Source organism: Urocitellus parryii, chromosome 5 (genome assembly GCF_045843805.1).
Source record: "Urocitellus parryii isolate mUroPar1 chromosome 5, mUroPar1.hap1, whole genome shotgun sequence".
NCBI lineage: Eukaryota > Metazoa > Chordata > Mammalia > Rodentia > Sciuridae > Urocitellus > Urocitellus parryii.
In genome coordinates this window covers 182,239,673-182,263,420 of record NC_135535.1, presented here as the reverse complement: position 1 = coordinate 182,263,420, position 23,748 = coordinate 182,239,673, and the positions used below count along the sequence as shown (strand labels likewise).

Sequence of the window (23,748 nt, the reverse complement as noted above, 5' to 3'; positions counted from 1 at the left end):
GCACATAGGAGAAAATCAATAAAGGTCTGCTGGATGAATGAGCCTTTGGAAGGACACTCAGGCAAGGTGGGGGTGAGAGGGGGAACCAGGCTGGACTGCTTGGGCCTAGCCAGGAATCTGAGAGGTGGCAAACCTCTACCCATTTTACAGATGGTGTCACAGAGGCACTGAGGGTACCAGGACTATAGGAAAGAACCTGGGCACCTAGATGCTCATGCATATGGTGCGACTGCCTCTCTCATCCATTTCTACATTTGTTTCATTCCGCCACCCCACCTCACCCGACCCTCCTCTTGCACCCGTCTCCAAGAGCCTGATAGGGCCAGGACCACATCATTTCAGCTTTGTTAAGGTGTACTGAGGATTCAAGTTCTTCCATTTACTGTTTATAGCCTGGGAGAGCAAGTCGGGTCTCCTGGGGCTCAGTGTTCCCGGCTGCACAACAGAAACAATAGTGCTTCACCCCAGGTATATTCAATAAACTGGGGACCGGGCAATGAAGAGGCCACCTGTTACTGAAAAAGAGCACGGAAGCGCCCCGACTTCATTTGAACCGAGCCTGCACCAGGCCGCCTACGTCGCCCTAACCGGCGCACTGGAGCCAGACCTGCCACGAGAGGGGCGCTGTGCTGGGGTCTTAGGTGGCAGTCTCGCGGGTGGGCACCATCACCCAGTTTGACAGCTGGGAAACTGCGCCTGGAGGGGGACTCAGGGGCCCCTGAGGCTCCTCCAGCCAACGCCAAAGCCGCCCTCTCCCGGATCCCAGAGCGCCCCTTCCCTCCCGCCTCAGCGCGCGTGCCCGCGTCCCGGGGGAGCGACCGCCCGGCCCGCGCTCAGCCGGGACTTGCTGGCCTGGGCCGAGCCGAGCCGCGCGCCTGGCAAAGGGCCGGCGGGGCGGGGCGCACACCGCGGCGCCCGGGGCGGGGCCTGCGGCCTCCCCCGCGGCCGGCTGGGGCTGGGGGCCGGCTGCAGACTCCTGCGGATAAAAGGCCCCCAGGGCCCGGGAGGCCCGCTCGCGCTGCTCGTCGCGGCGCCCGGCCCAGCCCAGCCCCTGACCGTCTTCGATCCAGCTGGTGAGCTCGCGCTGGCCTGGCCCCCAGCCCCGGGGTCTGCCTCTTGCTGTGCTGTCTGTCCATCCTTCTGTCTATCCTGACTCTGCAGGCCTCTGGGGGGCTGGTGGTCCCCAGTCCGTCGGACTGTCTGCCTCGTCCCCAGTCTCTCACAGCCTTCTTCCAGTTGGACAAGTGACCAATTTGGGGAGGTTGGCTCAAGGCCCGCGTGGGTGGTGCGCCTGGCCCCTGGGGTGCCTGTGTGTCTAGTGTCTAGCTTTTGAACCCGAGGTGTGTAACACTTCCTCTGCCTTTTCACCGAAGGGGGTTCAGATGGGCAAGGTGAGTTCAGATGTCACTCTTGTGACTTGGGAGACTAAGAGGCAGGACTGTGCCCTGCAACTACAGGTTGACTATGCTGGGAGGTGAGAGGGGACAAGGAATGGAAGGAGGGTCAGAAGACTTCAACCCCTATCTTTCCCAGGGCTGCAGGGGAAATTCAGGGCTCATTTGCTGGTACTACTTCAGGCCCACAGAGATGGATTCCCAGGAAGGGTATAGGATCCAGAGGGGAAGCCCCACCATAGAGAGCCACAGAGAAGGGACTGGCAGGCATTCCAAAACTGGTGTTCCTAGGACAGCACCCTCCTGCTCTCCTGCATCCCCTTGGGCATTTGCCCTCTTCCAGCTTTCTCTACCTGGGCAAGGTGAGACCAGGTGCCAGCATGCCCTGGCAGCACCTGGAGCAGGTGCCTCTTTGCCTTGAGCTGGCAGGGTCCTGGATCTCTCACTTGGTGGCACTCAGTGCTGGCACTCTCCCCAGTGCCCTCACATCATGGCCTGGGTCATAAATCAACCAGCAGCAGGGTGTAATTTCATTCAGCTCCATGCCTGCCTGCCCTCTTCCACCTCCTCCTCCAACATCCATCTCTTTGTTGGTTTTCAGAGCCCTGACTTCTAGCCAGGCTGCTGGGTTTAAATCCTGGCCAGGCAAGTTATTTCACTTCTCTGAGCCTCAACTACTTATCTGTAAAATGGAGAGGCATATACAATAAATGTATTATTATTATTATTATCATTCCCTCCCTTCTTCCTCTCCTTTCTCCCTCGCCTTCCTTCCTCTCCTTTGTCCCCTGCTCCTTCACTTGGGAAGAGAACCATTGTTGAGGCTGCCTCCCTTTCTAAGGGCTAATTCTCAGCCAACTCCTCTGCTGTGTGCTCAGAGCTGGGGAAACAGATATGTGGAGATTGCTTGGGGAGTCACAGAGCAAACTCACCAAGTGCTAGGAAGCTGGGGGTGAGAAGGCTTAATGGAGGGAATAGCATTTGAGCCTGGTGTTGAAGGTTTGTAGGAGTTTGACAATCTGAGAGAGGGAAAGTGCACTCCAGATAGAAGGAGCTATGTGTCAGCTGAGAGCTGGAGGTTATGTCCTGGGAAGGGTGAGAAGATAAGTTTGGTGGGAGCAAAAGCTGTAGGGATGCTGTAGTAGATGGGACAGCTGAGAGGAGAAGCTGTCCCTTTAGCTGACTCTAGCTCATACCGGTACCCATTCACTTTCTTGCAGCTTGCAGGGAAGGGAGCTGCCCTGGCCAGAATCCAGAGTCCTGAAGCAGTCCTGGTGACCTGGACTGTCCACAGCCTCTGATAAGACGTCCTCTGTGCTGTGGGGACTTTAGCCACAGCCCAAACAACAGATCTGCCCAGGATACCCTAGACCCCATCAAAGCATGTCTCCCCCTAGTGCTACCCCCTTATTTTAGAGATGTTGCAGCAGAGACTCAGAAGAAAACAGAATACACAGCAGTTTGGTGGCAGAGTCAGGAGCATCCTGATTCCTGGGGGTAGTGAGAGAGGCAAGGTCATCTGTCAGCCCAGACCCAATGTGTCCTAACAGATGAGGGTCCTAACCCATCCTCTCTTGTCATTTGGAGAGTGTCACTCCTGTAGTGACTGTAGGGTGGCTCAGTCTCTGGCATCTACCTCCTCATCAGGGAAGCAGAGAGCGGGGAAAGCAGAGAAGGGAAGCTGGAGGTGATCGCCAGTGGAGAGCCTCCAGGGTTCCTGTGTGGAGAGCGACATGAAGAAAACAGTGTTTAAGTCTGGAAGAGGACGTGCAGGAGGGGACAGTGGGAAGAGGCTACTGTGGTGAGAGGAGGGAGGCAGCTGCCCCCCAGGGTGGAGGGAGGAAGATCTGGCCAGTACTGAGCTTGGAGGGGACAGAGGCAAACCTGGAGAATATTGCAGAGAATGTTCCAGAGAATGTTGCAGTTGACAGAAGACATGGCCTTCATTTCCTTCTTTGTACAAAGATGGGATGAGATTCCAAAGATGGAGACCAAAGGTTCTGTTGTAGCTATTAAAGTAGCTGGTAATTGTAGTCCACTGCTCTTCAGAGGGCTTCAAGTCTTCATTCATTAATCGTCACAAAAATCCAATGTGGCAGGTAATGTTATTATCCCTGTTTTTCAGAGGCAGACACTAAGGCCATGAGAAATCGACCCACTTATCTAGATATGAATGGGGGAGGTGGATTTTTTTAACCCAGGCGGTCTGACTCCCCCGTCTGTACTCAACCCTGTGACATGTTACCTCCCATCCATGCAACTACAATTATTTTTGAGTGTCACCTATGTACCTGGCACTATTCTGGGCTCTGGGGACATAACACAAAGTCCCTATTCCCCTGAAGCTTCCTTCCCTGAGCTTATCTCGTATATTTGTAGCCCACTCCACCTAGTCCTGCATTGAATGATGGAGGAATAAGGAGTGACTCTCAGCTGTGGTGACAAGAGTGGCAGGGGCCTGAGACACTTTCTGCTTAGATGAACGGCGTGATCCCCAAGAACAGCAGTGCCAAGGAAGATGCCATCACATCAGAACCACCTCTAAGACACAAGTACTGGGCAGAGAGCCAGGGACCAGCCTCTCCAGCCTCTCTTCCTGATGGGCCTCAGCTCTTCATCAGCATAAAACCTGGGGTGGAGGAGTGGCAGCACTGGTGGCTCCAGAAGTCTCTGGCAGCTCTAAAAGTCATGACTCTCCTGTTTGCCCTGTTCTCTCCTCTGGTCCCAGGACCCAGCTCATTCACTCTGAGGACTCAAAAAGCATCTCATTCCAGCCTCATGGACACAAGTGCCCTCTCTCTGATGTTCCCTTCCTAAATCCTCATATGGCCCCTCGTTTCCTACAGTGATGGCGCTGCCCCAAAGGATGAAGCACAAACCCTGTGCATGGTCCATGAGGCCCTTGAGCATCTGGACCTGGCCTGCCCCTCCTTCCTTGCCCCTCCAAGCCCACAACACTGTAGAGTCTGGGGGAAAGACGGGCACTCCCTGCTCTTGCATGAATTCACCTCTTTTCTTCTTCCCTCCTTTACTCATCCTGTTCTTTCTACCTGGAATGCCCCTTTTCCCACCTGGGAGATCTCTTACTCCTCTGACCCCTGATTCCTCTTCTCTGCATGGAGAGGTTCGGCAGGGTATTTCATGTCTTCATTTCTTTGTCTCAGAATTGGCCTAATAACTGGCCTGAAGCACTCCAAGAGTGTTTGTGGCATGGATGAAGGAATGATACACCTGGATGGAGCTGGAGCTGTGACTGATGGGTGTCACAGGCTATCCATGCTGCAGGAGAGAGCAGACAATATTTGGCTTAATCTCCTCACTTTAGAAAATAAAAAATCAGGGCCTAAACAGTTTAAGAGACTTGGCCAAGCCACACTGCAAAGTGGGGGAGAACTTGACTCCTCTAATAACCCTTTCTTCCCCAACATTCCCCCTCTGTGGGGAAGGTGGCATTTGATACCTTTGATCCGGATGCTGTGAACATCAAAGGGTAGACATTATTGCCCTGAGGGCATCCCCACCACTCCAAGGCAAAGCCCCTTCTCTACCTGCTACCAGTGCTGAAGAGGCCCAGGGTTTGGGGTGGAATTGGTGATCACTGTTTACTCATCCCCTAGGTACCCTGACGTCACCAGGATGTGGTCCCCACCAGCCACCATATCCCTGTTTCTGCTGTTGCTGCTGTTAGGCCAGACCCCTCCCTGCAGGCCACAGTCACTGGGCACCAAGAAGCTCCGGCTGGTGGGCCCAGGGAGCAGGCCAGAGGAGGGCCGCCTGGAGGTGCTGCACCAGGGCCAGTGGGGCACCGTGTGTGATGATGACTTTGCGCTTCAGGAGGCCACAGTGGCCTGCCGCCAGCTGGGTTTTGAGTCTGCCTTGACCTGGGCCCACAGTGCCAAATATGGCCAAGGGGAGGGTAAGTGATGGCGCTGCCCCACAGGATGACAAGGATATGGTAGCAGGTGTCTCTCAGGGGCTGCACTCACTGATGTACCTGGTGTCACCCTATCCTTTAATGCTCAGCTCACATGGCCTCCTCTGTGAGTCATAACCTGAATGTCCCAGCTGCAGATGACCCTGGCATTCCCCCTTGTGATAAGGTGTCACTGTCACCATCACTGAGCTCTAAGTTCCTTGAATGTGGCGACTGGCACCCAGGGGTGCTTAGCAAACACTATTGAATGGATGACTGGATGGATGAGGAGTGAACAAGTGGGCCTAGTTACTAGACTACTTGCCAGTTTCCAAAAAGAGATTCTATGGGTCTGACACCAAGAGAAGGCAGTAGGCAGAGCTGTTGATACTAAGACCGAAGGAAAGCCAGCTGCCCTGCTCCCCCATTTTTCTTTTCAGATAGAACCCAGGGCCTCATGCATGCTAGGCAATAGCTCCACCACTGAGCTATATCCCCAGCTCTTCTCCCCACACTTTTCTCTCAGGGTTTGGAAGAGGAGACTTGATAAGTGTGGATCCCATGTAGGAAACAGAGCTGTGACCAACCTCTCTGAGTCTATCCGTGAACTTTGCCCCTCCCCTTCCCCATAGGCCCGATCTGGCTGGACAATGTGCGCTGTATGGGAACTGAGAACTCCCTGGACCAGTGTGCATCTAATGGCTGGGGTGTCAGTGACTGCAGCCATTCAGAAGATGTCGGGGTGGTATGCCACCCCCAGCGCCAGCGGGGCTACTTCTCTGAGAGGGTCTCCAATGCCCTTGGGCCCCAGGTAAGGAGGCTCTTCAGGGCCTGAGCTGAGGGCTGGATCCAAGACAGAGAGCCGTCTGAAAGATGAGCCTGGAGGAGGAGAAAGAGATGGGGCAGAAGTGGGCCGAACAGTGTCCCTGAGGCTCTGACCCATAGCAGGTGCCCAGTTTGATGCAGGGCAGCCTGGGGATCAGAGGCCAGGCCTGCTGGGATTCCCAGAAGCTGCTCCCCATGAGGGAGGTGCAGGGGAGCGAGGGGCTGTTTCACCCACAAGGCCTGGCCACAATTGCTGCCTCTTCCCAGCACAAACAACCGTGAGCTAAAAACAACCCAAGCCAAACAACAGGGCAGGGCAGGGCTCTGGCCCCCACCATCTGCTGCCAGGCAGCCTCTGCCTCAGGGCAGCTAGACTACAATGGGGTTAGGGGGCTCTGCACTGGTCCAAGTCACCCCAGGGCTTGGGTGGTGGGACTTGAGGGCCAAAGGATCCTGCCAGTTTCAAGCAGCTGTGCTGTGCCCATCTCAGCTCTTCCCAGGGTGGCATGAAGAAGGCCCCTCCATGCCCAGCAGAAGCCTCCCAATCCCCAAGGGCTCCTGGCCTGCTGCCAGGGAGGGCACATCCACCTGGTCTCTCCAATTTAACGAATTGGAAAGGCGGAAAAGGGCCTAGTGAAACTGAGGTTCTGCTCCTACTCACTATGTGGCCGTCAGCGAATACCTCCCACCCTCTGAGCCTCGGTTTCCCGGCCTGACCTAGAAGGGACATGGGGGATGGTCCTGTAAGAGCTCCAAGCCTGGCTCTCCCGAGGGAAGACCTGCAGCAGCCCAGCAGGAGGCCCAGGAACCCGGGGCCCATCTCATGGTGACTATGCACATTGCAGGGCCAGCGGCTGGAGGAGGTGCGGCTCAAGCCCATCCTCGCTAGTGCCAAGAGGCACAGCCCGGTGACTGAGGGAGCCGTGGAAGTACGGTACGAGGGCCACTGGCGGCAGGTGTGTGACCAGAGCTGGACCATGAACAACAGCAGGGTGGTGTGCGGTATGCTGGGCTTCCCCAGCCAGGTGCCTGTCAACAGCCTCTATTACAGGTAGGAAGGTGGTGAGATTGTGGAGCCAGGCTGGGTGTATACACGTGTGCTATGTGAATGTGTGTACGTGGGTGTGTGTGTGGCAGTGGGACTGTGCAGGGTACAGTTAGGGCTGTGGGGATGGACTGATAGGGATGGGTGTCGGCAGGACCTTGCACATGTTGGGATCAGGAGGAAAATAGCCCAACTGAGGAAAAGGGTTAAGAATCTTGAGTTAAAGATCCCTTCGGAATAATTAAGAAAATTCTCAAATACAAACCCTAAGATCCTGAGAAATACATAGATGTGGCCAGAAAACAAATTTATGTTTGGCAATCATATAAAAAGAATTGACTATGGTATAGAATGCCCCACAATGAAAACAACTGTATGTAAAACTGTGTCCCTGATTAAAGGATGGATTTTACTGAAGATACAGTTTCATCCGCAAGTGTAGATGAAATGCATTCTGGTCGAATCTCTACCAGAAACTAGCCATGGGGCCTTGGGCAGAGCATCTGGGCCTCCATTATCATTCCACTGAATTGTTTCAACTTTGTCCCCCTGAATTCTCTCAACTCTGGTCCAAGCCAGGCTTAAATTTGTTGTACGTCAGCAAGGTATGTGGTAGGTGGGTTTTGGGAGAGGAGACAAAAGTATTCTGTTAGAAATGTGACCAAACCAGGCTGGGCACAGGAGCGTATGCTTGTAATCCTAGCAACTGGGGAGGCTGAGGCAGGAGGATCACAAGTTCAAAGCCAGCCTCATCAACTGCGAGGCATTAAGCTACTCAGGGAGCCCCTGTCTCTAAATAAAATAAAAATAAGGCTGGGGATGTGGCTCAGCGGTCGAGTGCCCCTGAGTTCAATCCCTAGTACCCCCGCCACAAAAAAAACAACAACAAAAAAATGTGACTAAACTGTCACAGCAGATTGTGTCAGCCCAATAAATAAGGACACAGTCACAGCCCCACTGGCTCCACATCAGTGAAAGCCTGGTTTCTCTTGGAGGGAGAAATCTCCCTTGGTATCTCCAAGTCATTTGCCCTCAACCACTCCAGTTTGTCACACTTCAATGAAGCAGTTTCATGTCCCTTGTTCTGTCCTTGTATCTCTGACTTAGATGGTCCTAGTCCTAAAGAAAGAGGGGTGGTGGGTATCCATGTGGTTCCATCCTTGGGGATGATGGGGTGCAGGCCCCTGGTCCCCCACTGCCTGGTAATTACACAGTTTGGTCCTGCTGACTCACCTGCCACCCACGAGGAGAGCAGCCCTGATTATAGCTTGGGTGTCTCTGGGTGGCAGTTCCCCCACCCGAAGCAAGTCTTATGACTTGTGCCTGTCCCCATATCACTCCTCTTAGGGTACTCCCCAAAGGATCCCCTTCATCTGGATTGGGGAGAGCAGGTTTGAATTGCCTAGTCAGTACATACCCCACTTCAGGACAAGCCCCAGAACCCTGCCTGCCTTCTTTATAAAATGGGATCATCGTTATTTGTGAGATGCTGTCTTATCAAGGCTGCTGTGAAGCTCAGCACTGAGATAATATTTGTGAACAAGTTTACACACTGTGAAGTCCAGTGCAAACTTAATGGCAACTATGAGGAACCATAGTGGTAGCAAGAGAGTGGGATTTCCATACTTCCTCCACCTCCTGTCTGTTTTCTCCACCACAGAAAAATCTGGAATCTGAAGATGAAGGATCCCAAGTCTAGGTGAGGAGTGGAACCCTCAGGGAGCATGCAAATGGATGCGGCACCCAGGGCTTCCTTCCCATCCCCTCCCCTGCCCTCTCCTCAGCCTCTGCTCAAGCCCTCCTCCACCCACATCTCCCTTGTCCTCCAGGCTGAAGGGCCTGACCAGTAAGAATTCCTTCTGGATCCACCGGGTTGACTGTCTGGGGACAGAGCCCCACCTGGCCAACTGCCAGGTGCAGGTGGCCCCACAACGAGGCAAGCTGCAGCCGGCCTGCCCAGGTGGCATGCACGCGGTGGTCAGCTGTGTGGCGGGGCCCCGCTTTCGATCGCCCAAGGTGAAGCCCTGGCGCAAGGAGTCCCTGGCAGAGGTGAGCCCCAAGGGACTCTGTACCCTGACCCAGAGGCACAGGCAGGACTCTGCCTGGAGGGGACAGGAAAGAGGAACTAGATCAAGAGGAGAAACTGAATCAGAGAACGGAGAACCTTGGAAGTTATCTAAAAGAGATCATTTATAACCGTACATAAACGGCAAGTTGACATCACTTGCCAAGAATAGAAGGTAACCGTAAAAACAGTAATTAAATTGTAGTTAGGGCCCTCTGAGGGCTGGAGGTATTGAACCTGCCCTTTATTATAAAATGTAGGAAAAAACCTAGTGAGTTGTCACACACATACTAGCACCACACTGGGACTGACTCCTTGATGAGGTCGTGGTGGTAACTTGTATTGAAGTGGAGGTCGAGAAACACGGCTTCTTCAAGATGATGGCTGTGGGCAGTCAGTAACTCCCGGCCCTGGCTCTGGCTCTTGGAGCTTGAAGGAGCCTTGCCCTGGTGTCCCACATTGGTGGGTTAGTCCCTCTGGCTGCCTTCCCTGAAGCCAGTTTTCTCCCAGCAGGAGTTGAAGGTGCGCCTGCGCTCTGGGGCCCAGGTGGGCGAGGGCCGCGTGGAGGTGCTGGTGAACCGGCAGTGGGGCACAGTCTGTGACCACAGGTGGAACCTCATCTCTGCCAGCGTTTTATGTCGTCAGCTTGGCTTTGGCTCTGCACGGGAGGCCCTCTTTGGGGCCCAGCTGGGCCAAGGTAAGTGAGAAGGCCTTCCAGGGGGTGAGGGGGTGGGAGGGCCTTGTTCTTCTCTTGAAGTCCCTGGGGTGTCAATGCCCAGAAGTTCTCTCCTTCTGTGGAGGGACAGCCACAGTGTGAGGTCACAGAGATGGAGCCTCACACAGCATCTCTTCCCCCACCCAGGATTGGGGCCCATCCACCTTAGTGAGGTGCACTGCAGGGGATATGAGCAGACCCTCAGTGACTGCCTCGCCCTGGAAGGGCCCCAGAATGGCTGTCAACATGAGAATGATGCTGCCGTCAGGTGTAACATCCCTGACATGGGCTTCCAGAATCAGGTGAGTTCAGGCTGAGCGTGTGGCCAGGCAGGGATCTGGGAAACCTAGGGAATCTCAGGATACCAACCTTGAGTGAGTGGGGAGGGACTCAGGAGGAGCAGCCAGGGCTTCAGCTGTGTGCAGTCCCCCTGCCCTATTGGAGCCAGCCTGGAGAATCCTCTGCTCTCTATCACAACCCCTCAGAGGTGTCAGAGGGACACAGGGGCTCTGCAGGTGTGTCTGTACTCTCTCACCTACCCTCTCAGGTTCCTTGTGAATCTGCAAAAGGAGGTGTCTGTGGGTGAGAACCACAGGCCGCAGGCACTGGGGAGTGGTAGTGGAGGCTGTGCCAGACACTTAAGTCAAACTGAGGGGGACTGTGGGCACATGGCTGGTGTTTCATAAAATGAGGTCAACTCTTGGGGGCTGTACATATGCAGTAGAAATGAAAGCCCTTTGCAAATTGTGCATCACCATGGTAGGATTTTAGAGATAGGAGGAGGGCAAGTTCCGTGGCAGGAGCTCCTGTCAGGCACTATTGAGTCAGATTGCTTAGTAGGCAAGGACATTAGGGACTATCCATTAAACGGTGCTCACTTTACAGAGGAGACAAGCCTAGAGTGAGAGTGTCTGGTTTAAGGCTGCACGTGAGCTGGCCTGGGCAGGGCCCCCTGCTTGCAGTCCTCTGTTCTCCGCTCCCCAGGCTGTCCCATCCCTCACATGCCTCTGACCACTGCAGGTGCGCTTGGCAGGTGGACGAAGCGCAGAAGAGGGCGTGGTGGAGGTGCAGGTGGAGGTGAATGGTGTCCTACGTTGGGGCACTGTGTGCAGTGATCACTGGGGTCTCACTGAAGCCATGGTGGCCTGCCGACAGCTTGGCCTGGGTTTTGCCAACTTTGCTATCAAGGTAGGTCCCTGTCTTGCTCCTTCCCTATAAATTCTCAGCCTCCTGGATGGAGAGGACCAAAACTTCCTGTGTTAGGGCTGCTGGCCCTTCATTCTTTCATTCAACATTTAATTATTAAATGAAACTATGGGCTGATGCAATGCTGGGTGCTGGGAATACTGTAGTGAACAAGACAAAAATCCCATGAAAGAGGCTGTTATTAGTAAAATATTCACATACCCAGATACAAAGTTTCATCTGTAGGAAATATGAGTAGAAGTTAGCAGATGAGGGGGAAGAAAAATAAACAGTGCGTGCAAAAGCCCTGTGGCCAGAGAAAGCTTGATTGATTCAGTTGAGGAAACCAGGGGCCAGAGGTTGCAGAGTGGCTCTCAAGGGAGGTTTAAGGGTGGAAACAGCAGGGGCAAGACCATTAACAGCCTAAATCCTACAGATTTTTAAAAGCTTTCTTCCTTTGCTGTTTGAAAAACAGCTGGAGTGGAGACTAAGCTGAATGAAGGGAGATAATGATGTTGGACTGAAATAATGTTGGACTGAACCAGGATGTGGCAGTCTGGGAGAAACAGCAGAATCAAAGACCATAAGGAAACAAACAGAGGATACAGGCCTGGCTGCCCTCATTCCAGCCTGCTGGGCAAGGCCTGTGAGACTTCATGCCGAGAACTGGGCACAGCCCTGATCACAACCCACAGCGGGCTGTGAGGAACAACAGGAGAAATGGGAACATAGCAGTTGTATGAGGAGGAGGGGAACAACTCAATCCTCTTCAGATCGTGAAGAACTACCACCTGGGAGAGGGATAGGAGCAGTAAGATGGAAGCCACAGGCAGTGGGTTTTGGTCTCCACACATGGAAGAAACTTCTAATATCAGAGGGGTCATAGACTGTCCCAGGGGTAGGGTTCATCAGTGAAGATTTTCAGGCCCAGGCAGGGCACACCTTGGTGGGAGTAGTGGGATGAAGAGGTCTAAGCCTCAGATGGGCCTCAGAGATGACTCCCAAGGCATCTCTCTACTCTGACTGGGTAATGTGGGCTGTTTCCTTAGGACACATGGTACTGGCAGGGGACGCCTGAAGCCAGAGAAGTGGTCATGAGTGGAGTGCGCTGCTCAGGCACAGAGCTGGCCCTGCAGCAGTGTCAGAGGCATGGGCCTGTGCACTGCTCCCACGGCACTGGGCGCTTCTCAGCTGGAGTCTCCTGCACAAACAGTGAGCAAGGGAGGGGCTCAAGGAGCCTGTATGGGTGGGCCTCTGCTCCCCTCAGGGAGGGCCTGGAGGGCTGGTTCAGCTGCCTGGCAGCAGGGACAAGGAGTGGGACTACCACTTCTGTGTGGCCAAACCATGGGTCACATCAGGATACAAAACCTGCCCTGCCCACCTTGTGCAGCTACTATGAGAAATAAAACACGATGGGACAGCATAAGGAAAAAGAAGAGAGTTTTTCAATTTGGGGTTATGACCAAGAGATTTCAAAAACTGAAACAGTAGAAAACATGAGAGTACATTACACTTAAGAGTCGTGTTGCTTTTTCTTGGCACTATGTAAGTGAGTATTAGGTTACAACATAAAATATATTTCTTGTTTGTAAGAAAAAAGTTTGGAAGCCATTGCAGAGGATATATAAATATGAGGTATACTGCGGCCTAAAGCTTTAGGTATGTGTTCTCTTCCTGAGCTATGGGATTCAACCAAATGGCTTAAGGACAAGAAAGACTACTTTTTGGCAAATGTCTGCCCCACAAACCCAGATTCTCAGGGTAGCAGCATCTCTGTTTGACAACTGCCAACAATGCCTGTGCCAAGATAATTATATCCAGTCCAAAGGCACTGCCCAAGGTGGCCACTTGTCCTTTTTCCCTGCCAAATTTAACCCCAAGATATCTTTAACCTCTGTCAGGGAGCTCTAGGCTTCCTCTCTGTGCAGTGTACCCTGGGGGAAAGCACTAGGCCCATCCATTACACTCTCCCCTGCTGAGTGACAGGGCATCAGAGCGCGTCCCCACAGCATGCTAGGACTCATAGCATGCTGGGGTTGCTCACTCAACTCCCCTTCCTAGAAACCTTGGAGCCTTCCCTCTTCTGCCTCCAGTGGCAGCTCTCACAGATGCTTCCTAACAGCTAATGGAAGCTGGGCAGACAGCCAGTAGGCAGCCTCTGGCCATCCCTGTCTCTTCTCTCTGACTTTTCCCATGTTTTTGCTTTACCCTCTCTTCTTATTGCCTCTGAAAGTTCTCCTTTGCCTCAGGAACTCTAGAATTTGTCAGTGAGTATATCCTGGCTCTCTCCAAAATACACTCTAGGAATTTCAGGAGCATTTTTAGTGATAGTACAGGCATTATGTAGCAAAGCATCCTCCAAATCCAGCCACTGAAATGAGTCAGTGAAAAGAGCTCACTCTCGTCAGCACATGGGCTCACGTGGAGGATGCCTCTGTTTAAGCTGCAGCTGTGTGTTTGTATGACCGAATGTATGACCGAACACTAAGAGCAATTTTCTCCTTCGAGGTTGCGCAGCAACAGCTATAGATCTGCACATTTCTGTACTGACACATAAGGGACAGCAATGGTAGAGGCATGTGGCTTCAAAGGAGGGTAAAGCCCCTGGAACAGGAGAGGAAAAAAGGGCACAAAGCTGAGAGACACAGGCACCAGTGTGTCGGATTTTCCCATACGGAGAAGCACCAGAATGCCTGGATGCCTCAGAAGCAGCACAGGGAATACCCTGGTAGCAATTAGGCTGGAGTAGGAGCCCTCGAGGAAGCAGGCTCAGAACTTCAGCAGCACAGACTGGAATGGCAGAGTTCAGGAGTGAGCTTGGACAACCTTGTCCAATTCTCCCTTCCAGCTTGCCCTCCTTGGTCTCTGACACTGAGGAACTGAGGCCCAGGGACAGTGACTTGGTTAAAGTAACCAGGTTAGGTATCTGTAGAACTTTTTGAAAGGACTGTACGCACTAAGCTACATAAAAGCACTTTATAGACTGAAAAGCATTTTACAAAAAACACCACCTTACATCTATTGAGTGTTTACTGTGGTAAACAACCACCTAAGCAACTTACAGGTACCACATTAATGTCATTACATTTTCTCCATCTTGAAGATGACAAAAATAATAACACAAAAAGGTTAAGCAGTCATAGAACTGGGAAATGGCAGTCAGAAGTCAAGTCAAGAATGAACCCTGGTGGCCTGGCTCCAGAGCTGGCAACCTTAATCATGACCCTGGAACTACCTCCCAGGTTAAGTTGATGGGTTATTCCTTTTCTTAGTAGAATTCTCATCTCCTGGCTGAACTGCGCTCTTTTCTGGGATTCTCCCAGAGAGCTTGATCTGGGGGAAGTTTGTGCTCATGCTGGGGCGCAAGACCTGTTGCCTTCCTACCCCTGGCCTCCTGCCTCAACTCTCTGCCACTTCAGGTGCTCCAGACCTAGTGATGAATGCTCAGCTGGTGCAGGAGACAGCCTACCTGGAGGACCGCCCACTCAGCCTGCTATACTGTGCCCATGAGGAGAACTGCCTCTCACAGTCAGCCGACCACATGGACTGGCCATATGGACACCGGCGCCTGTTGCGCTTCTCCTCACAGATCTACAACCTAGGCAGGGCTGACTTTCGTCCCAAGACTGGACGCCACAGCTGGATTTGGCACCAGTGCCACAGGTTGGTGCCAACCTGTGTCTTGGCTCTAGAGGGGGCAAACTTGCCTGGGTAAGATGTGCACTCTGGATAAGTCTTCCTTGCTCCAGGGGCAATACAGTGATCCCAGTAGCATTCACCTGCCCCATGTCTCTTTCTTCAGTGAGACCTATGTTAATGGTGGTCATGGAGCCTGTTTCCCACAGTGACATCCCAAAGAAAGTCACTGCTGTGGTTGGTCTCTGCTGTCATGGTATTATGCAATTTTTCTGTGTTAGATCTTAGGCTTTGTATTTTAGAAGACAGAAGTTAGGAACCCATAGAACACTGGAGGCCTAAAATAGGATGCTAGCTCTGTGAAAACAGATTGTTGGTTCCTACAGCAGCAAGGCAACAAGGCCAGGCCCCCAAAGAATAGCATGAACAGCTTGGTGCTAAAAAAGAAGACAAAGGAGCATTCTTTCCTATCAGGAGCCTCCAGAACAGAGAGCAAGACAATGCCTCTGACAAAGGCAGAATGGGAAAAAAAAATTTAAAAAATAAGTATTTTTCTTTAGGACGCAGACATGGGTAAAGGAAAGCTGAGAGGAATGGACAATGACTTTGGGACTTGGCCTTGCCTGAGATAATAAGCACCTTTCCCTGGAGCACCGACAGAGTTGTCATTATAACTAGATTGGAAACTATGGTAGCAATTTGGTCCCAGGCTGACAGAGCAGAGTAAGTTCCCTCCCCAGCAGCCAATTGGCTCCTAGGCTGGTCCTTGGGTCAGGTGCTCCTTCCTTCCACCTCTGCTTCAGGCCCTGCAGCCAGGCTACAGCCTCCTAGAGGCTACGAGGGCAGCTTTTACCCTGCCTTATGTGAGTTAAGAGCCTGGTAATGCAGACAGCTGTGCCTTGCTCCCTGTCAGGGGTGCTAGCAAAGTGGGCTGTGGGTCATACTGACCTTGAGTTTGGGAGGCAGAAGGGTACAACCTGCTATTATAACTTTGCTTTCTGGGTAATGATGGGGCCTAGTCCCTCAATCTCTCCTGCTAACCCTTTCAGAGGAGACCCTCTCCTATTGCTGTCGGGCTGACAGCTCTGTATTCTGCAGGCATTACCACAGCATCGAGGTCTTCACCCACTATGACCTACTTACACTCAATGGCTCCAAGGTGGCTGAGGGGCACAAGGCCAGCTTCTGTCTAGAAGACACAAACTGCCCCACAGGTATGTGGTTTCCCATCAGCATCTAACAGCATGTTCTCCGGTTATACTCCTTATGAATTCCTTAGCTCCTGTGGGGTCAGGTCTTCTCTGTCCTGTTCAACAGCCTCAGGTACTGGCTTGGCAACAGCCCTCAAGGAAATTAAAAAGGTCAATTTCTTACCTTATGAAATCTTAGGTGAAAGGTCGATTTCCTCTGAATTCCCATCTCACTTTGTACCACTTTAAAAAGAGTTAACACTTTTTATCTTAGATAATAGTTGCAGTCTCCTGAGCTCTCTGAGGGCAGGGACTGTCTCCTACTTACAAACTCAATCTGTGAACTGAGCATGTCTGCACTAACCTGGAAATTTGTGGGAGGCTTAAGTACGTGAAAGACCTAGCATGGTGCTGGGTCACAAGTACCTACCCGGTGCCTCAGTGACTGTGTATCCTTTCTCACAGGACTTCAGCGGCGCTATGCATGTGCCAACTTTGGGGAACAGGGAGTGACTGTAGGCTGCTGGGACACTTACCGGCATGACATTGATTGCCAATGGGTGGATATCACAGATGTGGGCCCAGGGGACTATATCTTCCAGGTAAGGATGCTTGGGGAAATCTCCACAGGAGCCCTGTTTCCTATAGAAGTTACAAATCGCACCCTGAGACCAGATGATAGCAAAGTGTTCCCCTTTGTAGTCTCCAAAAGGCCCATAGCTGCAGCTGTGCTGGGAGAAAAAAACATTCAATGGGAATCCCAAGACCCTGGGTTTTAGTTCTGAGTCAATGGACATTTAGCAATTCTGAGTTTCCATCTATAAAATGGGGACATTAATGCCTACTGCCTGGGGTGATTCTTAAGGGTAAACTTTAAAAAATATTATTATATATGATGTAAGGGATCTTACATGTCAACTCAGAAATCAAATCACTCATTTTCATCTGTCCCCATCTCACTCCAGGTGGTTGTGAACCCCACAAATGAGGTGGCAGAGTCAGACTTCTCCAACAACATGATGCGTTGCCGCTGCAAGTATGACGGGCAGAGGGTCTGGCTGCACAACTGCCACACAGGTAAGTCTGAGGCACTGTGGCCCCAGTCTTGTGTAGGCTTGGGAAGCTGGAAAGACTCTAATTGTATTCCCAAGTGTGACTTATGTGGGTGTGTAAATGGCCAGGGATGGAGGGATGGGACAAAGACAAATTTCCTGTGACACTGTTACAGTGGATTTCTAGAATTGATCAGACCATCCACCTCACCCAATAACTACTTCTACATCCCTATTTGCCTTAAGGACTGTCACAGAATCCTTCCTTCTGTCCCTCAAACCACGTCAGGATTTTCTTTTCCAGTATGTTCCTTTTCCCCTGGCCTTCCTGGCTTGCCTCCATTCTAAGCTTGACTGCCTCACAGGCAAAAGCAGATCCCCTTGGTGTGCATTACTATTCCCAACTGAAATCATACCCACTTGCAAGAGGATCAAGGAGAACAGGGACATTTACAGGACTAGTAGTGTCACACAAAGGAAGAGGTCATGAGGAGGAGGTGGTCTCTGTTCTTGTTTTTTGTAGAGTCCTTCCATCTTAAAGTTTTGAAATGCCTGTATTTGCTAAGGGGTGTGTGCATTCAGCCATATTAGAATTTACAGGGTGGGTGGCGCAGAGTTGTTTCTTCAGTCAACATTAAGACCTACTACAGTGCTAAGCACTGTCAGACACTTTAAGATGCAGGAGCTTAATGTCAAGTAGAGTGTGCAGACATACAAATGGATGATCCCAAGACTGGCAAGTACCCTCAAACAGGCATGAACTAAATCAGAGTAAGCAAAGAGTCGGGGGCTAGAAAAGGTTTCAAAGAGGAAGTATATTTGAGCAGGTATGAAAGGAGGGACAAAAGACACAAACGGGAATAGGAGGAGCATATGATTTGGTTTCAGACATCTTCACTGGGTTTCAAATCCAATCTCATCACTTTCTAGCTGTAGGAAATGAGAAATCTCAACCTGAATTTTCTCTTTTGTTAAACAGGGCCATGAACTTCCACCCTACTAAAGTTCCCTCTGGTTATGGTAGTTCTTAGAGAATGGACTTTATCCTGTGGGCTTCTATTTATCACTGACAAATTTTGGTCAAGGGAATAAAAAGATCACTTGGTTTTAAAAAATAACTGGCAATAGATGAGAAGTAGAATGAGAAGAGGAAGAATATCTGAAGGTTTTGGATTTGGTGATTAAGTAGATTTTCGCTGACATTATAATGCAACAAGGTGAGAGGAATCAGGAACTGGAGTCCACGATTGTGCATATAGATAGCAGATTCTCCATAATCAGACTACAAGGGATCCAGAGCATTGAAAAAGCAAAGAAAAACAATGCATCTTGTAGGTTCTTTTTGCTAATGATTAGAGACCCATTAGAGTCCTTGCAGAAAACAGAGGGCGCACCAAATGGGCCTGAAATTATGTAACAAAAAAACTATTTATAGAAGTGTGCATAGGACTAAAGAAGACAGGGACATTGAGGCAATATGAATGGGAGAACTGTTACCCCTCTAGGCTTGAAGGGGGAAGAGACATCCCAGAGCCAACTGAAAGCTAGATCCATGGACCTAAAGAGCCCTTCCATCTTAAAGTTTTGAAATGCCTATATTTGCTAAGGGGTGTGTGCATTCACAGCCATTACTAGAGTTACAGGGTAAACCTGGACAGAGAGGAAATGTTTGACGCCTCTTCTCTTGATTTCCTGCAATTGTTAACACATCTCAGCCAGAAAGGATAAGGTAGCCACTGTCATACAATTTCTGGGGATCAGTTCCCTGGAGCTCAGAGAGAACAAAAGGCACAGAATGAATCTGGGTAGGCAGCAAAGGAAGAACCAGCACAGCCCCTTCCACTCAACAGCCTTGATTTCCTGGCCAGGGTCTGTTCCTAGCAAATGACACTTCATGTCTATGCTCACAAGTGAAGAAAAGGACGAGCTGGACAGAATGGATCTGTGTGAGGTTGTCAGGGAATGAGAGACTGCGGCAAGGTTGGCTACTTAGCTATTTTCCTTTTGCCCACAGGAGATTCATACAGAGCCAATGCAGAGCTTTCCCTGGAACAGGAACAGCGACTTAGGAACAACCTCATCTGAAGTCATCACTGCACACTCCCAGCTGCTGCCCACACACGTCAAATACCTCAGCTTATTGGAGCCATGCCCTTCACAGAGCTCTGACCTACAAGGAAAGGGGCCCAGTGTCAAGGGGCACCAAGAACTTGCTCAGGAAACATTTTGATGGCAAGATCACCAAACCAGGATGGTATCGCTCCCTCAGGATGGTTCTGGGTCTGTCTCCTGTGGCATACATAATAGGACCTCCAGGCTTTGGTCATCTAAGCTCTTCTTCATAAGGAGACCCAATCTTTACTGAAATTTGCCACAGGGTTCCTGGATTCAGAAACTCTCAGTTTCTTAGGGGTGAACTATGGCCCAGACCTCCGCATAAACAGTGCTTTGTAAATGTCCTCAAAGAGCAGAAGACAGAGGACCAAAATATGCAAGAAGTGGGATTAGTTCTCTGCTAGAAGCTCAACGCAATATAACTGTCAAAATCACAACTTGCAGAGAAGTTGGTGAATGCAGTCCCTTGCTTTATCTGTCCTTATTTAGAACTTGCCTCTCACATCTGCTCCTTAGTGTGTTACCTTTATCTTATTGCATATAAGGCTGTTTGTAATACTCCTGCAATCTCAGGCCTCAGGCATCCCATTATCTACTGATGGGTCAACATCACCAATTATTGAGTATTTGAGAAAAGACAAGTTTCACAGAAGAGCCCAGATGGGGCCTTCCTGCAGAACAGCAAGAGAAGATCAAAGAAAGACTGCTGAAGTATATGGACCCCAGTCTCTATCAGGGTCTCTGCCAAGGAGAGAAATGTGTCTTACACTTGGCAGACAATCCATTTTCTCTCAGGATCACCATGCATCTCAGGATTGGCCTAAATTTCAGGTCTCAACCAAGTCAACTTTGCATCAAATACATTTTTGTAATGAAAAGAAAAGTCAAGCCACTCTGTATAGAAACATGAAGATAGGTCTGGTAGGGTAAGGGACACAAGAATGGAGAAATCAGAAAGGGAGTCATTTAATTTAGTGAAGGACTAAACCTGGGAAAGGCCACCATCCCTGCTTGATGTGGCTCCAGTATGCTGTTGCTCAGGTGGTATAAAAATACCAAGGTCTTCTTGGACATGATTCTTCATCTTTTCTCCACTGACACACACTTAAAAGAGATGATCCTTATAGTTCTGACACTCCTAATGCCAATAAAGGTTGCTCATTGTGGACTGCTCCAAAGACCAGACCAGCTGTGATTATGTAGTTCCTAGCATACTCTTACCCCTTAACCTCCCACTGTACTAAGGACAAGAATGCAAAGGGCACACATTTCATGATAGCCCCAGTATGTTTCTCTAACCAGATGTCAACCTGTCTCCTTCAAAGTTTCCTTCCCCAGGCTCAATGCTAAAAGATTAATGAGGTATAAAAGGTTGGGGCGGGGGTCAGAAAGGTTAAGGGACACAAGGTAGGAGCAAGGTCAGATTCCAAGACTGTCAACATTGTAGCAGACAAAACAGATTTATGACTCCCCTCCCCCATCACCAGATCAACCCCTTTGTAGAGAGTCAAGTGGGATAAGTTCTGAGGTACTCTCAGTGAATACAAAGAAATGCTTTCTTCCTTCCTCTTACCTACCAGCTCTTCTTGACTCCCTCATCTCCCTCATTAGGCAGAGGGAGCATTATATTTTGGCGTGGCAGTTTAGGTAAACAAGGGAAGGACTGATTTCCTGTTGGATCAGGCAAACATCTCCCAAACAGTAACAACATTATACTCACGCATGCAGCTAATGGCCTGTGAAAGAATGTGCAGCTAGTGGGGGAGCATGTGGTGACTGATGACTAGATTCAGGCAGGGAGGTTACCCTTTGCTTCTTGCCAGATCTAGTTTCCAAGAAGGCCGGAAAACTCTGGCCAGGCAGACAGCCACTAGCTCTAGTCTCAGTCTTGCTGCCCACATCACACATTTGATAGGTGCAGCTGGTTCTAATTCCTGGAAAAAGCCATACAAGGGCTGTGCTGTTACACCTCTGAGTTGAAAGGGAAAGGCATAGGAAGACTGGTGGCTGGCATGACTTATAACTAGATGAGGAATGTTCACAGAATACCAACCACCAAATTCCAGACAGAACCAAAACCTCAGAAGACTCCTACAATAGCACACTTTGGTCTTGAGAGGAACTAAAGTACTAGAAACCTCAGCATATTCTTCAGAGGGAATGTACTTCTCTACTATAAATGTCAGGTGATCCTAGGAATTTGGTAGTTCTAGGCAATGTTAACAATCTGTTACTGTCATGGGTACTTAAAAAAAAAAAAGTGGCTTCTGCTTCAACAGCACAGGACACCACTTCTTGCCACTTCAGCACTTTAAGGCCCACCTAGCACTACCATTTCTTCAGCGTAGAACTACTTTCCAAAACCACTGAGATAAAGCCAGAGTTGATGGCTCTGACCTGTTTGTGTCCTTTAGGAAATCTCACACTGCTTAGAGGTGTTTATTTCAAACTGGCTGATCGTCCCTGTAATGGATGGTCTGGTGCTGCTTGCCAAGTACCTCTGGCACAGGCTGATAAGATCATACCAAGCACATGCTGTGTGCCAGATGTTTTCTGCAGGATGTCAGATTTGAGAGATGGGAAAAGGCAAGAGGTTGTGTGTGTGTGTGTGTGTGTGTGTGCGCGGGCGCGCGCAAAGGGTTATACTAAGAGGTCAAGAAGGGGAGAGGAACTACCACATGTCAATCTAGGATAGTCACTGTGGGAATATATTCTGGGGCAGACAGATGATCAGCTCTCTACTCACGGGGATTCAATTAAAGAAACAGATTCATTTAACTCACGCAAAGCATTATAGGCATGAAGGTAAGAGGAGAGCTGCTCTCCTGTTTCTTTGTGGGAAAGACAAAACTGATAAATACCAGAGTGATATGTGTCATAAAATGGCCTTTAATCTCTCTCTTACAACACATTACTGCTTAAAATGAAACTGGTACACAGCTCCCCAAGACTGGCTTATGATGAGGAATGAAGCTGGCAAGCCCCCTGGCTGCTATGCAGCTGGAGCAGCCCCAGGCACTGAGCTCAGTACAAACTCTGGAGTCCAAATACCCACATCTGCTGCAGTTCTCCAATTTTAGAGTTCTGGAACTGAGAGTGTAGACTCTGTGTATGTCAACTACAGCAGACACTGTTCTGTCTCTTTGTATTAAGTGTTTCCTACTTGCCCCCTGGTATTGCTGTTCTTAGCTCTGTGAGGTACTAAAGAATGCTCCATCTTTGCAAGGCCTAAATCTCCCATCATTGCAGGTTTGAATCCTCTTTTCTGTTTTGCATTTGCTTTAGACATTTTAGGAAGTGTGACCCACACTAGTATGACTTGCCCTGTTTAGAGGACTTTTGGAAGTCACATCTTCCATGTTTCTTCCCAACAGATGGCTCCCTTTTATATACACTACAGTAGGGCACTTCCAAAGAGCTGCATTTAGGAGCGAAGACAGGAGTTTATCTTCTCTCTATATATCCACTCTTTGTCTTGATCACTTTTTCTCATTCTTTAACATGCACATCTGCATGTAAATAGCTCTGGAAAGATCCTCTTATCTGAAGACTATGAAAACACTTTTTGATTCATGGAATTAGCTCTTTCATTGTGTGATGTTCAAACTGCAGACTGGTCTCTACCTTCCCAAATGTCTTCCCGTTGCTTGGCTTCCAACCGCTTTCTCTCTGTAAATAAAGGGCAATGTTAAATGTGGTAGTATACTTCATACAACTAGTGACTCTCACTTAATCTAAAGTACAAGGCAAATTTTAATCATGATTCAGGGGGATTTCACAATCACCTTTTACCTTGCTGAAGTTAATGTCTTTAACTTATCAAACACTTTGTAAGTGAAAACACCATTGTTTTATATTTGTTTTTGCAATGCTGGGGATCAAACCCAAAGCCTTGCACATGCTAAGCATTTACTCTATCACTGAACTTCACTCCTAGCCTCACTGTAAGGCTTTTATATAGTCAAAAGAGGGAGATCTGGGAAAATAGCAACTTGAAGTATATGAAATAAGTTAGAACCTAGCAGGATCAAGATTCTAGTCTTGCTTATATGTATTTATTTTAATTCTACTTTTCAATTGTGTTCAGTGCTTTAATACAATTCTCTATCATTCCTATGAGTGTACTGATCTTCATTAACATATCCACAGGAATCAATAATGTTTTAATATTCTCCTTCTATTCTGTTGCTCAAATGGAAACAGCAGTGACTTGGCTTTACTCAGATCTCCCTATTACCACCTTACTGAAAACATATTTTAGAGGCAAATCAAATTTCATTATTTTGCACAATACTTCCAGGAGCCAGGGGCTGGAGATGTGACTGAAGCGGTAGCGCGCTCACCTGGCATGCGTGCGGCCCGAGTTCGATCCTCAACACCACATACAAACATAAAGATGTTGTGTCCACCGAAAACTTAAAAATATGGGTAATCCATCTTTAATTTTTAACACAGAAATTTGTTTTTTCATATAAATCTTTCACCAAGACCTGAGAAAATACAGTGGCATGTGCCTGTTAATCCCAATTACTTGGGAGGCTGAGATGGGAAGATTATGTGAGCCCAGAAGCTGGAGACCAGTCTGGGTAACATAGCAAGATCCCATCTCCAAA

At 49.7% G+C, this 23,748-nt stretch overlaps 2 protein-coding genes across 8 annotated transcripts in view; one reads left to right on the top strand and one right to left on the bottom strand.

Annotated features, from left to right (window-relative positions):
* Positions 1-930: 930 nt before the first annotated feature.
* Loxl4 (lysyl oxidase like 4) lies at positions 931-20,287 on the top strand. Of its 3 annotated transcripts, none has more exons than XM_026394848.2 (15): positions 931-1,073; positions 5,012-5,310; positions 5,940-6,118; positions 6,978-7,183; positions 8,838-8,876; positions 9,007-9,226; positions 9,756-9,939; positions 10,105-10,259; positions 10,978-11,145; positions 12,192-12,354; positions 14,562-14,805; positions 15,877-15,992; positions 16,434-16,570; positions 16,934-17,045; positions 19,035-20,287. In XM_026394848.2, the coding sequence occupies exons 2-15, from the start codon at positions 5,031-5,033 to the stop codon at positions 19,103-19,105; spliced, it is 2,274 nt and encodes a 757-aa protein (XP_026250633.2). In that variant the 5' UTR covers positions 931-1,073; positions 5,012-5,030; the 3' UTR covers positions 19,106-20,287. The 3 variants fall into 3 exon arrangements, with proteins under 3 accessions (XP_026250633.2, XP_026250634.2, XP_026250635.2); XM_026394849.2 differs by lacking the exon at positions 931-1,073 and adding an exon at positions 3,134-3,195; XM_026394850.2 differs by lacking the exon at positions 931-1,073 and adding an exon at positions 3,883-3,946.
* Positions 20,288-21,971: 1,684 nt separating this feature from the next.
* R3hcc1l (R3H domain and coiled-coil containing 1 like) overlaps positions 21,972-23,748 on the bottom strand; it is a 91,525-nt gene continuing 89,748 nt past the window's right edge. For all 5 annotated transcript variants that reach the window (XM_026394838.2, XM_026394842.2, XM_026394836.2 and 2 more), the window contains one exon: positions 21,972-22,804. In XM_026394838.2, the coding sequence (XP_026250623.2) occupies positions 22,737-22,804 (68 nt within the window). In that variant the 3' untranslated portion in view covers positions 21,972-22,736. The remainder of the gene's footprint in view (positions 22,805-23,748) is intronic.